The sequence below is a fragment of the Carlito syrichta genome, unplaced genomic scaffold, assembly GCF_000164805.1.
Source record: "Carlito syrichta isolate Samal-C Ts95f unplaced genomic scaffold, Tarsius_syrichta-2.0.1 Scaffold308254, whole genome shotgun sequence".
In the NCBI taxonomy this organism is placed as follows: Eukaryota; Metazoa; Chordata; class Mammalia; order Primates; family Tarsiidae; genus Carlito; species Carlito syrichta.
Genome location: NW_007252350.1, coordinates 63,686 through 85,827, shown reverse-complemented (window position 1 = coordinate 85,827; position 22,142 = coordinate 63,686). Strand labels below are relative to the sequence as shown.

The following is a 22,142-nucleotide window of genomic DNA, read 5'->3' as shown; positions in this document are numbered from 1 at the left end:
AGTCTGGGCAACAGAGTGAGACTCCAACTCAAAGAAAAAAAAAACTGTAATAGACAGCTAAAATATGAAGGATATTACCTGATTACCCCTTAAATGCCTATGAAAGCTCTAACAACTCTTTAACATGAATTGCTTTATAATACAACTATATAACTATAAACTGCCTTTAGCCCATATCGTTCAAAACTGTTGATCTAGACATTTGATATTTTGAAGCACAGCTTTTCTTCTCTTTTTTTGTTTGTACAAACGAATGGGGTGCATGTGCTGTTTTGTAACATGCATAGCATGGGTAGTGGTGAAGTCAGGGCTTTTAGGGTATCCATCATCTGAATAACATACATTGTACCCATTAACGAATTTTTCTCTCCCTTCCGAGTCTCCATTGTCTACTGTTCCATATGAACAAATTTGGCACCAATACTTGAACACATTACTTAGCACCCATTTATAAGTGCGAATATGTGCCATTTGACTTTCTGTGAAACACAGCTTTAATGTAACAATTAAAAATATTTTAATGAAGTCACACACAGCCTTTGTTAAACAGTATGAAAAGCGTGAGTATTTTGTTTAACTAGTGCATGACTTTGCACATACTTCTTCAGGGATTCCTGCCAAATTTGTTTCTCCTTTCTGTCTGCAGCTTTCATTACCAGCAGCTCTTGCCAAAATTAACTGCCTCTGTGTGTTTTGTGTGTATGTGTGTGTGTGAGTGTGTGTGTGTTTGTGTGGGTGCATGCACACGCAAGCAAATCACACAGATGCTGAAAGCATAAACTGCTGTATAGGGGTCAAACAGAATACAAGGGCCAGTGTTCCCAGAAACATAGTGGTCAGGTTTCCTTAAAAAATGTGCAGTTATTGTATTTCTGGAGTTGAGGGCTCAAGTTAAAAGCAAACAAAAATACCACAAAATACATAACAATTTGTTTTTTGGAGGATTTGTGATTCTGAATTTGGATTCAGTTCTCTTAAATACATATTGAACCTCTCATGGAACATGACTCTTAAATAGAAAGATATTAATGTAAAAGCTTCATTTGTTGCTATGCAAAGAATTTGGGGTGGTAAACCCTTGATCTGTTACTTTTGAATTAACCCTGTAGGTGCAATTTGGTGTAGAGATCTAGGCTAGAAAGACAATTTCGTGAAAGTATCCTGATCTCTCCAACTGGTTGAAGAAAATCTGTGGCAATAAAGACTAGTTTATGCTGATAGATCTTTTGAACAATGCCTTTCTCTGTACCATGGACATAATTATTGTTTAGTCTGGGGAAAGATGAATCCTCTCATGATGCAGGGATATCTGGAGTGACCCCTAGCCTGGCCCCAGGCAAAGTCTGTCTGCTCTGCTCTGCTCTGCTGTGTGCCCTTTTCCTAAGCACTGTTGAAATACTGTTACTTTTCTGAAAGAATTTGGGTTCTAGCTCAAAAATTAATAATTAGAGAGGAAGCGTGTATGATTTGTGTGTGTGCAGTTGTTCATGCGTTCAGGTTACATAGTTGATTTTACTAGGAGAGGCTTCTCCCAAAGGTGAGTCTGTGACTCAGCTTTGATGGCCGGGTAGCCTCATCTGTCTTCTGGAAGAATAGGACCTGACAGGAACAGGAGAGGGAAGAGAACACTTCGGTGACCAAGAGTCTCCAAAGAAGTTAGCTAGGGCGAATGTGTCCAGGGCGGGGGCGGGTTGTGCACATTTGAATGTGTATATGCCAGTTGGCTTCTATCTACTTGCCTTTTTAAAGGAAGTAAAACCTTTTCCCCCCTGAGGATTGCAGAAATCGGTGCTGAGGACTCGGGAACTGTTTACGTGAGGCTCTTATTTAATGACTTGTTGCTTTCCTTCTGTTTTCTGTCCTTTTGTTTCCTCCTAAGAAAATCTCAGTTCTAATTTATTCTTCAGGCCTTCATTTTTCCCCCCTTTAACCAAACGGTTTCTCAGTTACTGTTTTGTGCTGGGCGTTGGGAACACCGACACACGCAAGGCACAGCCCCGGCTGTCGCCACGGGCACAGCTTGTCAGCAGACGCGGACCTCTGTGGCCCCACCCTGGCCGAGGAGCGTGAGGCCATCTACGGACATGTGTGCGCAAGGGGGGCTATCCCTTACAGACCACAGGGAGGGCCAGGCAGGCCTCCTGGAGATGAGAGTCCTAGGCGAATCTTGAAGGGTGAGCTCTGCTTAGCCAAGAGAAAACGCTCACCTCCTTCAGAAGACGTAGTACAAACACTCAAGAGGCCGGTAGGAATCATTGGAATGTACAGCCAAAGGAGGTTGTAGATCCTTCCCCCAGTAAAAACAAACAAACAAAAAACCAACCTCTTTTTATGGATTAAAAAGCTCTTGCTGGAGACCATAGGTTTTGCAGGTTATGTCACAGGAAACAGTCGTCCAGTGTCAGATGAAGAATGTGTCAAATGCAGGTTCGTTTGTGTGATTGAAAGACATTTAACACTGTGATTGTGGGAAAAGAGTTCAGGTTGATGTAACGCCTTTTAGGGGGGACGTTCTAGACTGGACACTTAACATTTGTTTTGTCATTTAGTTTTCCCAATGACCCCTGACACGTGAGCTTATGCCTGTAATCCACGAGGAAGGGAAGGCTCAGGGACTCAGTTGCTCAGCTTCACGTTTGAGCAAGCAGTGAGGCTAGGGGTTAAACCCAGGTTGCTGGCACAAAAACTCAGGAGTTTTCCACTGTGTTAGCACTCCTTCCCTAGAGAAAAACTGTCTTGTGTTCAAATCAAATAAAAAGTTGCTTTGTCAATTGAAGATTTAATAACCACACTGGGACAGGAGAGGGGTTAATGTCCCACAGTGAAAAAAGCAATAGTGAAATTGGCATGAAAGTGAGAGAAGTGAAGGGATTTGGTACATTTAGAAGTGGAGACCACGGGAGTGAATGCCACATGTGGTCATGCTCCTGCGCCTTGGAATTAACTGGGAGAAGACGTTGCAGCAAGCTCTTTGGGTTTCTTCTTTCATTTTCTTGTTTAGTCTCACATGTGGACATCACTCTGTTTTTTCACAAGACAGCTGAACGGCAAAATGGCTGGAAACACTATCCTGGCTGCCTGTCAGTTCTTGGATCTGATCCTGACACCAGTACAAGCCGAGTGAATTTGGATATGTCTTGTCGAGATCACATTGCAAAATGACGACGCAGATATCTAGGCCTTTGGCATTTCTTTCTTGCCCAAAAGGATCGTTGGGTCTAACTCAAATTGTAGCTTAGTTCTAAAAAGAAGGGAAGACATTTTGAAAGATTTGTCTGCTAACTTTCAGTTACAAGGATGTAATTTTCACAAGCCCTGGGACCGTGTCTGTCCTATATGTGGCGTATTCCCAGTGCCCAGAGCCATGCCTGGACAGCGCAGGGGCTCGATCAGGGCTGGGGAAACCAGTGGGTGACCGTGTGCAGGGAAGGCTCTCGCGTGTATCATCGGGACCTTCAGGCTGAAGCGTCCTACGTCTGCGTATTTACTCCAGGATCGTCTTCGGAGCTCTTGACATAGGTTACTTAGGGCACTCACGTTAATAGCAATGTGAGCGGTCATAGTGGCGACCATGGCTTGGGTGCCCATGTGCCAAATGTTGGCTTAGGCGTCTCACATGTTGACTTAGGGATCTCACTTTCTCTTAATTCAACTGTCGACAGAAAGGTGACAAACTCTGTACAACATTTTAAGATGGTTTATTGTGGACATATATGAGTGACCAGGCCCATGACACTATCCCTGGGAAGTCCTGAGAACCCAGGCCTTGTACGACTATTCCCGTCCAGGCTCTGTCTGGACAGCTATAGCAGTGGCCTCGGAATGACTCCCTACACTTGCCTTTGCTCTTGTAAAATCTTTCTTCCCACAGCATTGAGTGCTGTCTAAATAGCCTGTGGCAGTCCTGTGCTTGTTCTGCTTTTGGCCCCGTCTTAGGGCATTTCATCTTTAGAAGGTGGCACTGCTGGCATCTGTGCCTTCAGATGGTGAAACTGAGGCAAAGAGCAGGTAGCTGATTCACCGAGGTCAAGGCCGTGATTAAGCCCAGGCAGCAGGCCCAAGCCTGTGCTCTTGAGTCCTGTCCCTCCTCCTCTTAGCTCCCGAGGTCTCTGCCTCCTCCTTGGGCCTGAAGACACCATGTGAACCTCCCCACCTCGTCTCCACCACTCTCCCTTTGCATTCCTGCCACAGGGCATTCCAGGTTCTCCTCAGGCACTTCACGTTCACCACAGGCCCTTGGCATCAGCTGTCCCCACTGCCCAGAACCAGACTTAAACACTGTTCCAGTAAGGTTCTTCAAGTTTCTTGCTCCAAAGTAGCCACCCACCTTCCCGCCTTTTCATTAAAACACCGTCTCTTATTCTTTGTAGCACTTACTGCTGTCTTACGTTACCATTGTTGTATTTATTTATTTTTTGGCAACACATTGTTGATGACGAGATCTCAATTATGTGGAATGAGATGAAACTCCATGTGAGCAGGGATCTAGAATGCCTCGTCCATTCTCTGTGTCGGTGTCGCAGTCCCAGCGGGGCTGCATTGCCAGCCCGGGACCCATGTAGAGCCCAAGGGCACAGTGGCGCTGGAGGATGTAATGGCCTCCGGAAAGGGAAACGCGGAGATGCCAGTGAACTCGCAGAGGCCAACAGCCTCAGAATCCCAAGCAGGGTTAGAACTCTCTCGTCTGGGTGGATCCCAGATGAGGCCTAAGTTCTTGTCTCTCGACCGAAAGGGCAACCTAGTCGAAGTTGATGGAGGAAGCAAGTGTGTTAGCAGCTCTTACAAAGAAGCCAGGGGTCCCCACGAGGGTTGCCGCGGCCAAAAAGGCCAGAAAAAGAGAGCCCGCTGAGGCCTGCCCGGGGCTTTACCTCGCACTCAGGGCATGCCAGTTGGGTGGTAGGGCAGTTGCACCAGCAGACTCGAAAAACACACCCATCGGGGAATTGTGTGAAAGCGGGGAGGTCCACAGGCCACGGACCCGGAAGTAGGTGTTCCCAATTCAGTCCGTGGGGCTTGCAGTGGAAGTTTCTTTACCGGAGGCCCGCCCTAATCTGTCTGCCGACTGACTTCTTGTTCACTCCTCTCTCTTCAGTTCCAGGATTGGATAGACCTTTGGTGCATGAGTGAGTGTGCGAATGGAACAAATGAAGGCCTGGCATCCTGGACCTCAGAGCCACGTGCTTTTGACCCCATGAATTACTTTGCCACACCCTCCGCCTCTGCCTGTTCATCTCGTGGCTCAACCCTGCTTAAGTATCTCCGCCTCCGGGCATACTTAAAGATGCTGTGCTTTTGCAGGTGATGAGAGAAGCCTACAGTGGCTGCAGCGGAACCCTGGATTCAGAATGTCCCCCTCCGCCAAGCTCCCCGGTCCACAAGGCAGAGCTGGAGAAGGTAAGGGTGCCGCTCTGGCTGAAAACAGCCACCCTGGGTTTGATCGAGGTCTCGCTCAAAGTTGGAACAACATTCTCCGGGAATTTCGACATTCACATTTAAAAATGAAAGAGAAAATGCAATCCCGTTTCCCACCCATTTTAACTGTTCGCTTTGTACAAAGCTTGAGTTAGTCATCTCACAGACTGCATGTTTAGTTTTATTATTCCCAGAAATTGATAGAAAGGTATGCAAGGCCTTGCTCAAAGTCACATAGCAGCGGTGAAGTCTGAAGGCAAGTCTGTCTACTTCTGGAATACAGCAGGCGCTTCATAAACGTACCTATCCAAAGATTTATTCCCAATAGACGAGAATATGTGCTCCTGGCCCCCTTTGCTTTGTACTTGTTTTTGGAAGGCAGAAAAAGAGCACACAGCAGGGGGAAGGGGAGCCTGTTGGTTTGACAGCCTTCTTGGCAGAAGTGCATAGGACCGTCGTGTGACACCACTGCCCAGCCGTGATTGCACTTGGTCTATATGTAACCGATGCCGCCTCCCTGGAGGCCCCTGGCTTCCTGCCATGAAACCTTCTGTTGGGAGCTTGTGTCCCAGGAACTTTCTGAGCCGTCCCCCTCGAGCCCCCTGCCACTGAACAAATAAATGACTTTTTGTCTGCTCTTGTACTAGTCAGGGTTCTCCGGCGGATCAGAGTTAATGGGAGGTGTGTCTGTGTAGAAATAGATTTCCTGCAAGGAACTGGCTCACCTGTATGGAGGTTGCGAGTCCAGGTCTGCAGCGTGGGCAGAGGCCCAGGAGAGCTGGTCTACAGATGAGGTCTGAAGGCTGGAGGATTCCCTCTTGCCTGGGAGGTCAGTGTTTTGGCTCTATCTGGGCCTTAACTGATGGGATGCGGCCCACCTACCACACAGAGGGCAACCTGCTTTACTCAGAGTTCACCATTTAAATGTAATCTCATCCCGAAACACCTTCCAAGTTGACACATAAAAGTAACCATCACAGTGCTCTTCCTGATACTATGATTTCTTTTATGACTGTAAAATCAATACCTGCTAACTATAGAGAAATCAGAATGTTCAGGAAAACACGCAAAAAAGGAAGAAAGTCACTTGTAAGCCCGCCCCTAGAGGGGGCAGCTTCTCTCAACATGCTCCATGTTTTTAAATGCTTTTTTTTCCTGATCACGTGTTTCTTTTACTGTTTGGATACGTTTATGCATAGCATTTCTTAAACTGCTTTTTAAAAACGTAACTTTATATTATTAACAATTTTCTGAGTTTAAAAATCTCTTACCAGCCAACATGCATTTTTAAAATTTTCAACAGCTTGATATCAAGCTTGTGTCACCCGGCCGTTACTGACATAACTACTCCCACCCCCATTCGGCTGTTTCTTCTTTGCTAAGTTATCCAAAATAAAATAGTACTTGGTAGCTCATGTGTAAATCTTCGCTGCTTCTCTGCCTGTTACCTGAGAATAGCTTTCTGGAAGCTGAGTTACTGGACCACAGGATAGAACTTTTTTCTTATTTAAGATTTTGGTTCTTGTTGCTAACCCAGCTGCTTTCTTGGAAGGTTGGTCCACTCCCTTCCCATCACAGGGTGTTCAAGCTCCTCTCTCACACTCACCTCAGAGCTGGTGATTCTCCTTGGCTCATGGCTGGTTTCTGAGGCAGTGCTGTGAGTGCTGGCCAGACCTGTTGCCTCAGATTCACGGGGCTTCCTGGTGTGAGAGCCAGGGCCGCCTGGCTCCAGGTCACTGACTCCCTGGAACTTGGCTTCCCACTAAAAAGCTGCTAATTCTTCCCTACAGCTTTTGCAGGGTTGCAGACACCTGTCTTGGCCACCATTGCCTGGTCCTCATATTCCTAGTTGAACATGCATGTTCCTCTGTGCCCTGGAGTCGTCCACATTTGTTATCTGTGTCCAGCTGGCCAGTCTTTGAGGCCCTGGGTGTAAGGCAGAGAGTCTGAGGAGGAGCGTCTTGGAGGCTATGCCTGCCCTCCGCGGTGACTCCTCGGGTTCTTGGGTAGGAATAGAAGGGGTCCAGCTGTCAACACCATCTCTCATTCAGACATTAACGTGGAATTCTCACTGTGCTCATTAAATCCAGGTATAAGGTCTGAAGTCATGGCAAGTAGCCCAACCACCTTAGAGGCTTCATAGTGACCGTGCCTCTCTATACTTCTGGTGTGTTGGGCACAAGCAAATACTTGATACCCAATTATTGGTGGATGACAGGAAGAAAGTAAATGGGTGATGGAATATTGATTTCTGCAAGGATAATATGGCTTGAGGAGGGAAACATTTTTTGTAGTCATAACAGTTCTCAAAATTATTTGCAAGAAAAAGTGATTTGATTGAAACAAGCATGGTACAATACGTGTGTATCCTATCTTTTCAGTGGGTTTTTTTCTTTGCTTTTTGGATGTTTTTAAAGTCTTTGTAGCTACCTAACCAGCTAGTCTTTAAGTTAAGCCCCGACTACCTCTGGGCTGTGAATTTGGCCCACATTTTCTTTCACTTTTCAGATAACTTTTGATAACTTTGATTGATCCATCTTATATCACTTGGCTGTGTGACCATTATAAGAATAACTTGGTCCTTTAATCTTTACAGAAACTGTCTTCCGAGAGACCCAGCTCAGATGGGGAGGGCGTTGTAGAGAATGGAATTACCACGTGTAATGGAAAAGAGCAAGGTGAGTTCTGCTTGTGCCAACGTGTATACACTGCATTTTTTAAAAGTACAGCTGCGTTTATCAAGTCTAATTCTGTGAAAAACGTCCTGGGTGACGTGCTTGTAATGATGCAGTCAGCGGAGACCTTGCTGGTGGGATACAGGAAGCCCTTTGGTCAGCATCGGCCCTGCCGGTCTTCCTTCCCGGTCTGCCAAGCCTCAGCCTGGGTGTCACCTGCTGGTTTTGTATGGGCCCTGCCTATACATTAAAACTTCGGACTCAAGCAGGTTATTTCCTCACTTGGTTTAACACTGGGACTGATTTGCACTTGGAAGCAGCTAGCGTCTTTGAATTTCCAGAGAAAAGAGCTCTGGGTGGTGAGACAGGAAACCCCCATTCCCGTCCCAACCCTGTGTTTGTTTAGACATGATCGGGAACAAGCTTTCCCTCTTGATGGGCCTCAGCTTCCCCATCTTTAAAATGAGGGGGCCAGACTTGCAGATTTCCGAAGTCCGTTTTTGTGAATATCTTCTGAAGATGTCTTTTTGTATTTGCTTATTTATTTACTTTTGAGTCGAAGTCTCACTCCATCGCCCAGGCTCGAGTGTAGTGACACACTCACGGCTGCCCCAGCGTCCACCTGCTGGGCTCTGGCCATCCTTCCGCCTCAGCCTTCCAAGAAGCTGGAAGTACAGATGTGCGCTACCACACCCAGTTTATTTTATTTTATTTTTTTAAATGTATTGTGGAGATGAGGTTCTCACCAAATTGCCTGGACTGGTCTTGAACCCGCGAGCTCAGGGCAATCCACTTCCCTCATCCACCCAAAGTGCTGGGATTACAGGCTGAGCCACCGAGCCTGGCCTATTTTGTTTTTATTTTTTAAAAATTTAAATGATGATAAAACAGATATATGAAATCTAATATACTAACTATGTTTAGGGGGCAGTTCAGAGCATTAAGTACACTTACATTGTTGTACTGTCATCACCACCATCTGTCTCCAGAAGTCTTTTCATCTTGCAGAACTGAAGCTCTATCCCCATTAAATAATGACTCCCCATTTTCTCCGCCCCAGCCCCTGGTACTTGAGGTCTTGTGAATTTGGCTACTCTAGGGACCTCATGTAAGTGAAACATTTGTCCTTTGTGACTGGCTGACTTACTGAGCACATGTCTTCAAGGATCATTCATGTTGTAGCATGTGTCAGAAGCTCCTTCCTTTTTAAGACTGAGTAATTTTCCACTCGTATGGATAGATCATGTTTTCTTTATCTGTTCCTCCATCGATGAGTACCTAGGTGGCTTCCACCCTTTTGCTATTGTGAAAGATGGTTCTATGAACATGGGTCTCTTATTTTTTTAAACTCAAATTTATAGAGGTATGAATTGCAAACAGTGAGACTCATCCCTTTTAGTGTATGGTTCTGCGCATTCTGGCAGACACAGGCATGTCACCGTCACCACAACCAAGACGTGGATCATTTCTCTTCCCTACAGAGTCCTCTGTGCCCCTTTGTGTCTCCCTTGCCTCTGCCCTTTACCAGAACATCGCGGAGGTGGAGTCCTCTAGTTTGTAAGCTTTTGAATCTGACACTTTCGCTCCCATTCCGCACTGCGGATTCATCCTTGTCGTGGCCGTGTCACTAGCTTGTTCTTTTCTGTTGCTGAGTGGTATTCCATCGACTGGATGTGCCACAGTTTATCTGTTCACCGATGGAAGAGCATTTGAGTGTTTCCACTTCGGGGCGATTGTTTACAAATCTCTTCCAAACATTCGATGGCAGGTTTCTGCACAGACATGTGTTTTCCTTTCCTTCGGGTAAATACCTAGGAGTGAGATTGCTTGGTCATGTACATTTTCACCAGCCCTGGTGTTGTTTTTTTGTGGCTGTTCTTTAAGTTTTGGCCACTTTACTGGGTGTGTAGTGGCATATAATTGTGCTTTAAGTTGCATTTCCCTAATGACTAGCAAAGTTGAGCATTTTTTAATATGCTCATTTGCCATCGGCATATCTTCTTTGGTGAAATGTCTGTTCACATCTTTTGCTCATGTTTTTATTGGATTGTTCTTATTACTGAGTTTTGAGAGTTCCTTGTGTATTCTGAATGCAGCTCCTTTATCAGATGTGTTTTGTACATGTCTTCCTGTGGTAGACTTTTGATTTCCTCAGCAGTGTGTGGACTAGGAGGTGTGAATTGGGTAGGGGAGGAAGCTTTCCTTGTGCAAAGCCAAACTGCCACGTGCCTATTGCACCTGTGGCCTGGGCTGCTCAGGTGAATAATCTGACCATCCACGCCCACCTGCTCTTCATTGCTGGAGCGAAACAAGTGTCTCTTATCTCTGTCATGGAGCTACCTTAACCCAGGCAGCAGTCCAGGCCACTGAGAATCTTGGAGCTGAAATAATCTGGACCGTTAAGACACAATGGGCTCGCGCTCAAAGGTCCCGCTCTCTGCTTTTGTTGTGCATGGTTTTCTAAGTCAGTCCTATCTCGTGTAATTTTAGCTCTGTCCATCGGAAGTTGTTCAGTGGAAAGTATTATCTGTGTCTTCCCCAGGGCACACATTATGGGTAATCAAACCAGGAAAGCTATCTTTAAGTTTTGCCCTGAAATCAAATAACATACAATCTTAGTGTCCCTGCTTAGAAGCTGAGGCGACGAGACCGTGGTGTGGCGGGCCTCTTTCCTGGTCGGCTGTTTCTCATCCTGATGTGCCGATATGAAACGAGGCTCTGCTGAATAGTATGTATGTCTGGATGGCATGCAAGGGAATATATCTGTGTTTAAAATTGTCCTGTTTCCTTTTGATGAGAACAGCTTCCCTGCTGTGGAATTAAAAGCTGACCTGGGTTCACGTATTTTCTTGTTGGTCGACGTGGCACTTTGCATGTGGTAGATGCTCAGTAAATAGTTCCTGAAGGAGGGGGATGGTTCCAGTGCATTCTTGACTTCTGTCTCAGCTTTTATTCCCACTGCTCTCTCTTGACCACTTTGCAGTTGAGAGATTTCAGTTAAGCTTGTTTTATCCCAGCCACATTGTGACTCGGGCGCATTTCTCTGCTGACTGCATCGAGAAAATCCTGAACTCACTCAGCATTTCCTAGTGTTAGACTCTCAGGTGAAGAAGAAAACAGTGCAGGCTTCGTGTGGACAGAGCTATAGGCAGCTGCTCTCAGACTCTCGCCTCTTCCTTCAGGAGTGGCGGAATCCCGAGTGTCTGATAAGCCAGCGCTTTGGGTGAGCCGGTGAACCCCCTTCATAGGGCCGCCCGTGTCCAAAATGCGGTCTGAGGTCCCAGCAGTAATCTACATGGCAGCTGTGGCTGTCCTCCACCAGCATCTCAGACCTTCAAGATTTAAATCTTTCGCTAAGGGGTCTGTTGAGAGAGTCGTTAATAGTCTGGTATTAATCATCATGCCCCCCCCAATAAAAGATGACCCGGATTCCCTCTTCCGTAGAACAGGAAGCCGCAGGGTCTGTGACAGCGCGTTCAGGGTTGACCTGGCTCCCATGGTGTGTCACTGACCTGCCCATCTGCGTTGCTCCAGGTTCCCTCTCTGGCTGCAGTGAGTGGGGTGTCCTGAATCTTTTACGTGCTAATTTCTCCCTTTGGTTTGCTAGACAGCACCAAGATGTTCTTGGCGTTTTCTTCTCGTGTTCCTACATTCTTTGACTTCTCCTTCCAAGGGTTACCGGACTCCTGCTTTTGCCAAAAGTTAATCCGAGGGTGTTCAGGGAATGACACTGTTCGTTATTCCCTCCTGTCTTTGGAGCCAGTGTCCAACGAGTGCTTGGCCCCCAGGAGCCAGTCTCAGTTGGGCTAGGAGCGAACGTTCACTAAGATCCCAGCTCGAGGAGACGGTGGGCGGGTGGTCTGTAGGGATTGCTGCGCCTCCGCTAGCCTTTCACAAGGGGCTCTGGGCACTGGCAGTCCTGACAACAAACAGGATCTTCTTAATGAGTCTTCCAGAGTGGGACTGTGGTGAAAGCATCCTCAGGGACTTCAGAAACAGCTGGGTGTGGGCGGGGGGAGGTGTCCACTCTTGCCCCCCCTTTTGGTTTGGCCGAACTGAAATCTAAACGCCACAGCTGTCCCACCGCAGACCTCTCTGTCTGGTGGTCACTGGGGAGGGGCAGTACCCTCAGACTAAGGGACTGAAACAGATTCTCAGCCTTTATTTTAAGAGAGGGCTTGGGCAAGCTGGGAGAGTGGGAAGGGATGTGAGTGGTATTCCTGCATTCTTTGTTGGTAATGTCACTCGAGGCCTTCAGCTGATCTGTTTAAACTAACACAAACTCCGGACTACAGTGTATTAGTCAGTTCGGACCACCATAACAAAATGCCACAGACCGGGTGGCTGAGACAACAGATGTGTGTTTTTCACAGTCCTAGAGGCTGGTAGCCCAAGGCCTGGGTGCCTAGGGCTGCTGTCTGGTGAGGGCTCTCGTCCTGGCTTGCGGACGGCCACCCTCTCACAGGACCTGCACGTGGGCTCCCTTCTGTGATGCACAGTCTCTTCTTAGGAGGACACGAATCCCATTGGATCCGGCCCGAGGGGGAGGGTGCTGGCGGGAGGGCGAGGCAGGAGACAGGACGTGCCTGCTGCTGTTCTGCCTTCGTGGTCTCTCTGGACGCGGCAGAGTGGAAATAGTAAGAGGGCTGCCTCCCGCTCCCCCGGGCAGAGACAGAATGGGGAAGAGATGAGGAAACACATGTGTGAGTGTGTGCGTTTGGAGCAAGGGCTTGAGGAATTGCAGTAGCGGTTTGCCATCTCATGTCCTGGACGCGCGTCCTCTGAAGTTATCCTGTGTGATACGCAGTGCGTGTGCATTGGGTCGTAGGGACAAGACCCTGGAGTCTCGTGGCCTTCGGAAAGGATCTGTGATCTTCAAGAGGTTCTAGACATGCTGGTCATGAGAAGAAAGGGTTCAGGCAGTGGGGTTTAAAAGGCCTTGACACTGGGTCTCTTTGTGCCCCTTTCCAGCACGTTCTACACCACCACGAAACTGTGTCTAAGCCACCTTGCTGGCTCAAGGCCCCATGGGGCCTCTGGATGGGGCCTCTCCCCCCGAGCTCCAGTGCTTGGCATCCAATGGCCCCCAGGAGATTGAGACAGGGAACAGCCCACCTTTCCTGAGAGGTGCTCTCTGGCCCCAGCGTCCTGTCAGTCGCCTCTGGGCATCTTCTTACACCTACATTCAGATTTCTTGCCTGGTCCCTGTCCCTGTCACTCGGTCAGAGGTCAAAAGCCTGCAGCTGTGGAGAGAGGGCGGGAGTTGGGCTTTCTCTGACCACCCAGCCGCTCACCTGTGTGACCCTGATTTGTCCTCGCCGGCATTTCACATCCTTTCCCGTGTGTATATGTGTCTGCATGTGTGAGTGTGCACGTGTGCAATGTATGTGTCCTTAGTCTGCTCTCGAAGAGACGCTTCCTGGGGACAGCCCCCTGTCCTGCCAGAACCCCCACGTCTAGACCCACAGCGACACATAGCAGGTACTCCAGGTGCTCAAGCAGGTACTCCAGGTGCTCAGTAAGTAAAGTTGAGGGAAGGGAGAAAAGGGTTGTGGCTTGTGCTCTGTTTGTGTTTTTTTCAACTGACATCGCCAATTAAACCTGCTTTTTTGTGGCTGTTACTCTTGGCAGTAAAGAGGAAGAAAAGTTCCAAGTCCGAGGCCAAGGGAACCGTGTCGAAAGTCACTGGGAAAAAAATCACCAAGATCATCGGCCTGGGGAAGAAGAAGCCGTCCACAGACGAGCAGACCTCGTCTGCTGAGGAGGATGTCCCCACCTGTGGTAAGCGGACATTTGCCAGCGAGAGCCGTGTGTGCCTAAGTGTGGCGTTATTCTCTCCCGGCAGGGCGTTGCTGTCGAGATTTGCTAATTCGAGCTCCTGTGCGTTGGACTTGTGAGCATTTCAATTGCGGGAAGTATATTAAACTTTCACATTTTCACCTCTTATTAATAGAAGACTTTGCAGGAGTTTGGGATAATCTCTGAGTTTCTTTTGAGATTAAATATTTTTTTTTCTCTTCCATCCTGTGGGGTTCTCCCAAGTTCCCCGGAAGTATTTGGAACGGACACATAGGCACATGGTGTTGGGAACAAAGGCAGGAGTACAAAGTAGGGGAGACCCTCCGTGGAACGAAGATCAGTTTTCAGTTCCAACCGTGAGCTTGTCTCTCATGTTGCATTTCTAACACTCAAGTGTCAGATCCACTCTAACTGACTGACCGTCTCCCCGATCGGTCTTTTCTCCGATAATTGTAGAGCAGCTGTGGGCTTATCAGGGACTGCGTCAATAAGCGCACGGCAGGCAAGGATGACCCGGACTGCTCTGCCCTCCCACGGCATCCAGTCTAGTAGCAAAAGGTAAGTACAGAGCAAGGAGTCGCAGAAAGCACATGCTGGCTGGCCCTGACCCTGGTGGGGACATGCACAGTGTGTGTGACAGGAGCCAGGCAGGTTCGGGCACACCACCGGCAGCCTCTGAAGACACGGGTGAGGGTTTATGTGTGTGATATTTTCCAGGCAGCCAAGGTTAGAAGCACGCTGCAGCTCTCTGAGAAGGAAACTCCATAAGCTGAAAGGTGGATATTTGTGCTTTAAAGAAGTTCAGGATGGGCTGTAGTGCTCCTTGTGTCCCAGGACCCTCAGCCTCCCACGGCGTAAACCCGTGGTTCCTTTCATTTGTGTAGTTGTTCTGTCTACCTCTCTTCCCTGACAGTGCCTCCACTGGGTCCATGAATTGGGTGTTATTTCGGGATACCAAAAGTAAAGTCGCTTAGTTCCTGCCCACTTGGGCTGTGACAGAAAGATCGGTTCATTCAGCTATGCTGTGTCCCGGTGGTGTGAGCTCATGCTGTTAAGATAATAGGGAGGATCCACTGTGGGGGTGGGAGGCGGATGGGCTGCCAGGACTCTCCACTGGGCAGGGGAGGAGCTGGAGGATCCAGGATGTGTGCTCTATCTTGAAGCGACTTCTGAAGGCCCCTCCGGTCTCTGCAGCGGGATTCCAGGGGATGGCGCAGTGTCGATTTCTAGTGGTCTCAGTGAAGTCGTCTGGGCAGAAAATGACGCAGCCTGTGGGGTTGAAGCCGTCCTCGAGGAGGGCGCCCGTCCACGTGGCTGCCTACGTACAGTCAGGAGGAACAGCTGACCTCACCCATGGAGACTGCCGGCCCAGGAGCCTGGTGCAGTCTGAGCCCCTGACCTTCGGCCAGTGACAGTAAGGTCACAGGCCAGCTGACACTGACGTTTTTTCCACTGCCCCACGTTCCCTCCCCACACACGGGGAGACAGCAGAGAGAGCGGCCACCTTGCTGGACCTGAACCGGGTGCAGCCACGTCGGGGCATGGAAGGGAACATGACCATGTGGCTGCCTGCATGCTGGGCCCTGCTGGCCTCTGCCTTGCCTGGAGCACCTGCTGAGGTGGGCCTGTCCCCTCCTGGCATCAGCCTCGAGACGCCACGGGCCTCAGGGATTGAAGGCGGAAGGAAGAAATCATTCAGCACAGCAGGAGGTGCTCTTTCAGCATCGTTTTTGTTTTTTTAAACCACTCTAGGTCAGAGAAGAAATAGAAATTCTTCCATAAGAAACAATCCAGCGTTATTAGGAAAGGCCGTTTAGAGACTGTGGTCCAAACCCTCCCATTTGCAAAGAAGGGTGCGGAAGCTCAGGAAGGCTGACTTGTTCCGAGCCGTATAGCCAGCAGGCACAGAGCTAGCAGACCAGCTCTGTGGGTGCCCTCTTGGACGCGCCTGCTGCCCCTTGTTCTCTGAAAGACCCTCCCACCTCTGTGACTCCTAATAGACAGCTTCGCTTGCGTTGGTGATTGGACATGGCAGGTCAGCATGAGGCCGGGGACTTTTTCGGAGGCACCGTGGATCACCAAGAGTGGGAACCCTGTGTCTACACATTGAACGAGGCACATGAATGCCACATGCGGGTTCTGCCAGACTGCTTTGTGGACAACTTTTGCTTCTATGAAGAGAACAGCCTCTGCCCACAAGATTTTAAAACCGCCCTGTAGTTGTTTGTGGGAGGAAAGATAATGAAACAAGGACCATGTTCAGCTCTTTTTGTACAGCTGCAAAGGTTCAGGCAGAAAAAAGTAGCTGGAGGAAGTCCCAAGAGGCCGAGCCTGCCAAACTGAGTCTCTGCAGCTGCTGCCTGTGCTCCAGGGAGACGAGGTGCTGGGCTGGAGGACCGGAAATGCAGCGCCACGGAGCAGATGCAACAGAGCTCTCAGGAGCGGAGTTCAAATCTCAGCTCCCCTCCACGGGGCGGCCGCGCCAGCTGGGCCCCAGATGGACTTGCTGCCAGGGCCTTCCTCATGGGGCAGCAGAGGCGAGGCTCTCGGCAGGGGCTTTCCTGGCTTTGGGAGGGGGTGGTTGGGATCAGGCCACTCCATCCCACCCTGCAGTGCTGGTTGTCATTGCTCAGTGTTTCTGCTTCAGGTGAGGAGTGTTGAGTGATGGGTTTAGCGCTGGACAGGCCAGCTGGACATGCAGCCACATGGTGTGACCTCGGGGAGGCTGAGGCAGGAGGCTGGCCTGGGCCCAGGTGGCCGAGGCTGCGGCAGCCATGATTGTGCCACCGCTCTCCAGCCTGGGCAACAGAGTGAGATCCTGACTCAAAGAAAAGAGAGTGATAATGTGATGTGAGGCATGCACAGAGTCCCCGAACCAGCAAGCGTCTCCCGTGTGCCCTTCTCCTGTGCCTGCAAGTCTTGGAATTGTTAGGAGTGAAGCAGGTGTTCTCAGGAAGTGCACACCACTCCTCTCCTCGCCTCTCTTCTCCAGCCCTCTTTCCACCTGTTGTCTTGCCTCTTGACTGACCCACCTTGTCCTACCTGTTTCCCCTCCAGGCCACCAGAGGACGTTTTTGAAACTTTGGGCTGATTGTGTCACTCCTTGCCGAAAAGACTAAAATGTCCCCTCTGTGGCCTAGTTCAGGGCAGTGGTGACTTCTCCTCCTAGGGTCTCACTCTGTCGCCCAGGCTGGAGTACAGTGGTGCAATCTTGTCTCGCTACATCCTTGTACTTCTGGGCTCAAGAGATCCTCCCGCCTCAGCCTCCTGAGTAACAGGGACTACAGGTGTGTGTCACCATGTCTGGCTATTTTTTAAATTTCTGAAGCAAAGGGGTCTTATGATGCTGCTCAGGCTGGTCTTGAACTCTTGGCCTCAAGCAGTCCTCCTGCCTTGGCCTCCCAGGGTGCTGGGATTACAGATGTGAGCCACTGTACTTGACCCTAACATTTTTTTTTTTAAACCAAACACACCAGACCTATCCAAGGCAAAATAAGCTCAACGTCAGACGAGTGGACAATGAGAAATAAAGAAGTTGAGAGGAAGGAACAGTGTCAAGGTGTGCACATCAGAGGCCTTTTGAGTCCGAAGGGCTCACCGGTAACCCCGGGACCCTGCAGCTGTCATGTTCTGTGACATTATGACGCGTCCATCAGTAGGGTGTTCAGCAGACCTGTAGGAAAGTTACCTCCTCCCACTTTATACCATCATCTGCCTCCAGTCAGGTGACATTTGATCAAAAGGCAGCAAAGCTTTCTCAGTCTAAGGCCACCACATCAGGGTGTTCACATGCGAATTCTTCAGCCCCTTGCAGGGGACGCATTGCAAAGGGGGAAGGAGGCATTTGGTGCTGGCAGGGCAGTGGTCCGCCGCTGGGGGTACCTGGCCCTGGGGTCTCTCCATACACTTCTTGGATGCCCTCGCAGGCCCTCTGCTCTCGGGGGCTGCCAAGGAACATTTGGTGAGCCAGAATGGATGATCATTTTGGGGTAAGACACCTTGCGAGCGCTGAACGTCTTGGCGCATGTGACACAGCACAGTGGCTTCCTGGGCAGACAGGCCGTTTCCCTTCCGGAGGAGAATGGATGCAGGGAGACTTGGCCCTGCCTGCCCTGTGCAGCTGCCTGCCTGCCATAGCCACCTGGCCGTGTGGGCAGAGGCGCCAGGATGCAAGCAGCTGAGGGTGGGAGGGCCTGTCTGTCCCCTCCTCTGTGTCTTTGTTTAATCTCAGGTCTATAAAGCTAATTTGGTGGTTCTAATGAAACCTCATAAACTTCTCTCTTGCTTTAGAATTTGGACCCGGAATAAGCTTAGAGTGTTAAACCGAAGTTCCCAGATCTTTCAGATACAGCAACACCCTACCGGAACAGAAGCAGGAGTCAAAAATAAAAGCGAATGCGCATGGCCTGCCTTGTCTGGCAGTTGGTGGCGACGCTTTGGTGCCACCTGGTGGTGGGTGCTGTCAGTGTTCTTGGGGATGGTCTGGGGTCCCCATCAGCGCTGATCTCATCCACCAGTCTAGCGTGTTGAGTCTGGAGAGTATTGGGGAGCCCCTTCTGACTCTAGGTTCCTTAGGCAAGGTTTTCCGCCCCTTCCCTGCCCGGCCTCTCAGTGTCCCCCACCCAGAAAGTGGGAAGTTTGGCCTCTCCTTTTTGAGACGTAGGGGCCCGTGGTTGGCCCAGGGGAGGCCAGCTGTCAAGCATGGACCTGGGCTGTGGGACTTCTGCTGGTGTCGGCAAGTCTGGTTGACTTTTTTCTTATTTCCTTCTTTGAAAGGCGTCGCATTGTGGTAATTTCACAGGAAGTCATGCTCTCAATAAAAAGTGAATCTGTCCATTACAGGCATCCCTTTCACGGCAGAAATGTCCAGAAACTCATAGCACCTGGTGCGTTGGGCCCGACTCTGTCAGGAGAGTCCATTCCCCTCTTCAGGAGGTGGTTCACCCCCGGTGGGTGGGCACACTTTGGAACTACCGTCCCCTGAGCAGGGGTCGTGCCGGGGGAAGACCGCACCCGTACAGTGAACCCCGAAACCAGAAGGCCACGTGGCGCTCAGAAGGCACGGTCGCCATCACTGAGAAGACAGAGGTGCCCTTGGGCGCTCTGCAGACTGCCGGCTCCCCCACCAACACTCCGGCCTCTGCTTCCACACCCAGGCCAGGCTTATGCGGCTTGTGTCTGAGGTCCCGCCATCAAGGTTGCTGGGACCTCAAGTCTCCTTTTCTTCCACTCATTCTCCAGGCCCAGAAGAGGGGCGCCTTGACCCTGGCTGCCTGCGCCCGAGCCAGTGCCACTCCCTCTGGCCACTCTCTGTGGAACGTCTGACACGCCCCGTGGCTTGCCGCTCCTACTTCTGAGCCGTTTTGGGGTGTATTCACCTGGCGCCCAAGTAGATTCTGTTACTCGAGAGTGGTTGCCTTCCATTTCTTTTTGGGTGCACATTTATCAGCTTATGCTCAGAAGGTACCGAGGACTGATCCAGGTGGCTGTCTTGTATAAAAGTCCAGAAAGCGGGCTCTCCGATGGCTGATCTCTGACTGAGGGTTTCAGAATCTTAGAGGGCAAGCAGTTCTGACAGTCATGACTCAGGTGTTCCAATGTCCCGGTTGGCTCTGTGTCTCGAAGTAGAGCTTCATATTTTCTTTGTAAAGAACAAGCGTCTCACCACGGTGTCACTTACAGAGAGCAGGAGCATCTTAGCGTGGGACCTGCAGTTAAACTTACAGCACCAGCTCTCTATCTGGCGTCACCACCTTCCGGAGGGCCGCAGGTCTGACTTGGCCGCGTGACCTCAGACGGGTGCCGTGCACACCCGGGGTGAGCGTCGTCCTCCCCGACGTGAGCCGTCCGAGGTGCCCTCCGCTTCTGACTCCGGAGCCCTTTCTCCCCCCTCAGCTCCCTACGTCACGTGTGAGAGCCAAGGCACTCTGGCTGGGTTTCGCCTGTTCTCTGCACACGAGAGGGCGGCCAAGTCACAGGCGGTGTGCTGCGGGTCCTCCGCTGTCTCTGTGACCTCACTAGTCGAGCGACTCACTCCCCAGGTGGAAGCTCTGGTCCCAAGAGAAGCAGTGCGTGCCCTTTGGTGGAGTGTGTGCTGGGAGAAATGTCACACTCAGCGCATTGAAAACATCCTCTTTAAGCCAGGCTCGGTGGCTCAGCCTGTAATCCCACGCTTTGGGAGGCTGAGGTGAGTGGATTGCCTGAGCCTGTGGGTTCGAACCCGCCTGGGAAACTTGGCGAGACCTCATCTCTACAAAAAATAGCCGGGTGTGGTAGCGCACGCCTGTAGTTCCAGCTATTTGGAAGGCTGAGGCGGAAGGATCGCCGGAGCCCAGCAGGTTGAGGCTGCGGTGGCCGGGAGTGGCTACTGTACTCCAGTCTGGGGGACGGAGTGAGACTCAAAAAGAAAAGAAAAGAAAACGTCCTCTTTATAAATGTGTACCTGGTGAATCCTTTGAGCAAACCTTTGTGAGTCATACGGGAAGCATCGTTCTGGGTCTTGCATTTTTGTCTTTATAGCCTTATCTGTAGCTGACAAGGAATGGAAGAGTTAGATGTAAAAGAAGGAGAAAGCGTCCTCCAAGGCATTTTTATTCATTATTTTCTAAGAGGGGAGGTCTCTCTGTGTGGCGCAAGCCGGTCTCAAACTCCTGACCTCCTGTGATCCTCCTTCCTGGACCATCAAGTGGCTGGGATTATGGGTGTGAGCCACGATGCCTGACTGGACAGGCAGTTTAAAAAATCAGCATGGGGAAGAGTGTATTTTTGCTTCTTAACATTTCTGAGCGGCGGGGGGGGGGCTGTGCGCACTCACACAGGTACGAAGCGAACGTGCAGCTGAGTGACTTCCCCAGGACCCCGTTGTGTTCTCTTGGCCTGCTGTTCCGCACCTTTTATGCCGTCTAACTCTGACTCTTCAGCAAGGCGGGCAGTAATGCGCTGGCCTTTGGGCGTGGGGGGACGATTCGGCTGCCCGGCGGTATCTGCTTGTCATGCCTTGTTATTTCTAGAAAAATGTGTTCTGTGTGTGACGACTGAAAATTGTCCACTTCCCAGATTTGAGGAGATTTCCTTTTTAGACGCGAGGAGAATGGTCCTTGCCATGATTCCATCACACAGGTCGATCCACCTGTCTGTGCTGTGCAGACGGCATCGTGCCATTCCAGAGCTACAGACGGCACAATCTCGTGTCCGTCCAGACTCCAGCGCCTAGGGGTCCTGGGGCAGACCTCGTAAGTCCGACACGTCAGGGACAGGGAGGCTGCAGGGTGCGTCTTTGGCCTCTTGGGCGGAACTTCATGCCAAGGCCCGCCCCTTCCTTCGTGAGCACTTCCAGCGCTGGGGAACTTACCGCCTCCCAAGGCCTCCCGTTTCTTGGAAAGCGTTTCTTTTTAGAGCTTTCCCCCCTTGTGTCAAGCCAAAACCTGCCTTACCGTAACTTTTGCCCGGGCGTCATCTGCAGCCACTGAAGATAAACCTAGCTCTCGCCTCCAGTTATTGAGGGCAGCTATCATGCCCCGTTGCTTCTGGCCATCCAAAGCCCCACGGGCTAGCGACTTTTCCTGTGTTCCAGGTGAATTCTGGAGGCTCACCCAGACATTCAACATCTGGTAGCCAGTTTTGAGCACATGCTTCGTTGGGGCCTTCTGGACAGGTCGGGGCGTGTTGCAAGAAGCCCCCAGGACTTGCGATGCCCAGGGTCTCCTCTTGTTGGCGTGAACTTGCATTGGCGACTTCACTTGCCTTGCATGGCCGCCTTCCCCGGGCTTCCTCCGTGGGCCCCGGGGCGCCTGCCGTGGCTCGTCCCAGGAGGCTAAGGGTGTGGGCTTGTGTCCCCGCAGGTTACCTGAACGTGCTGTCCAACAGCCGCTGGCGGGAGCGCTGGTGCCGCGTGAAGGACAACAAGCTCGTGTTCCACAAGGACAGGAGCGACCTGAAGACGCACATCGTGTCCATTCCCCTGCGGGGCTGCGAGGTGATCCCGGGCTTGGACTCCAAGCACCCCCTGACCTTCCGCCTGCTGCGCAATGGCCAGGAGGTGGCCGTGTTGGAGGTATGGCGCTTCCCAGGTTCGGCCCGATGGAGGGGCGAGGCTTCCTGGGGCCGCCGCGTTGGGGTGGTCGCCGTGCTGGAGGCACGGTGCTTCCCGGGTCGTGGTGTGGGAGGCACTTCCTTCCCAGGGTCGTGGGTGGGAATCCTGGGCCTTCCTGGGGTGGCTCCACGACTCTGCCGGGGGCCCAGGGAGGCCACCCTGCC

General features: G+C 50.7%; 1 protein-coding gene across 1 annotated transcript in view; it reads left to right on the top strand.

The window, feature by feature from the left end:
- Positions 1-2,375: 2,375 nt before the first annotated feature.
- The window catches only part of AFAP1 (actin filament associated protein 1), a 57,266-nt gene continuing 37,499 nt past the window's right edge, over positions 2,376-22,142 (top strand). Inside the window, exons 1-6 of the mRNA XM_021716184.1 lie at positions 2,376-2,427; positions 3,377-3,480; positions 5,299-5,394; positions 8,009-8,090; positions 13,719-13,868; positions 21,728-21,939. Of these exons, the coding sequence (XP_021571859.1) occupies positions 2,376-2,427; positions 3,377-3,480; positions 5,299-5,394; positions 8,009-8,090; positions 13,719-13,868; positions 21,728-21,939 (696 nt within the window). The remainder of the gene's footprint in view (positions 2,428-3,376; positions 3,481-5,298; positions 5,395-8,008; positions 8,091-13,718; positions 13,869-21,727; positions 21,940-22,142) is intronic.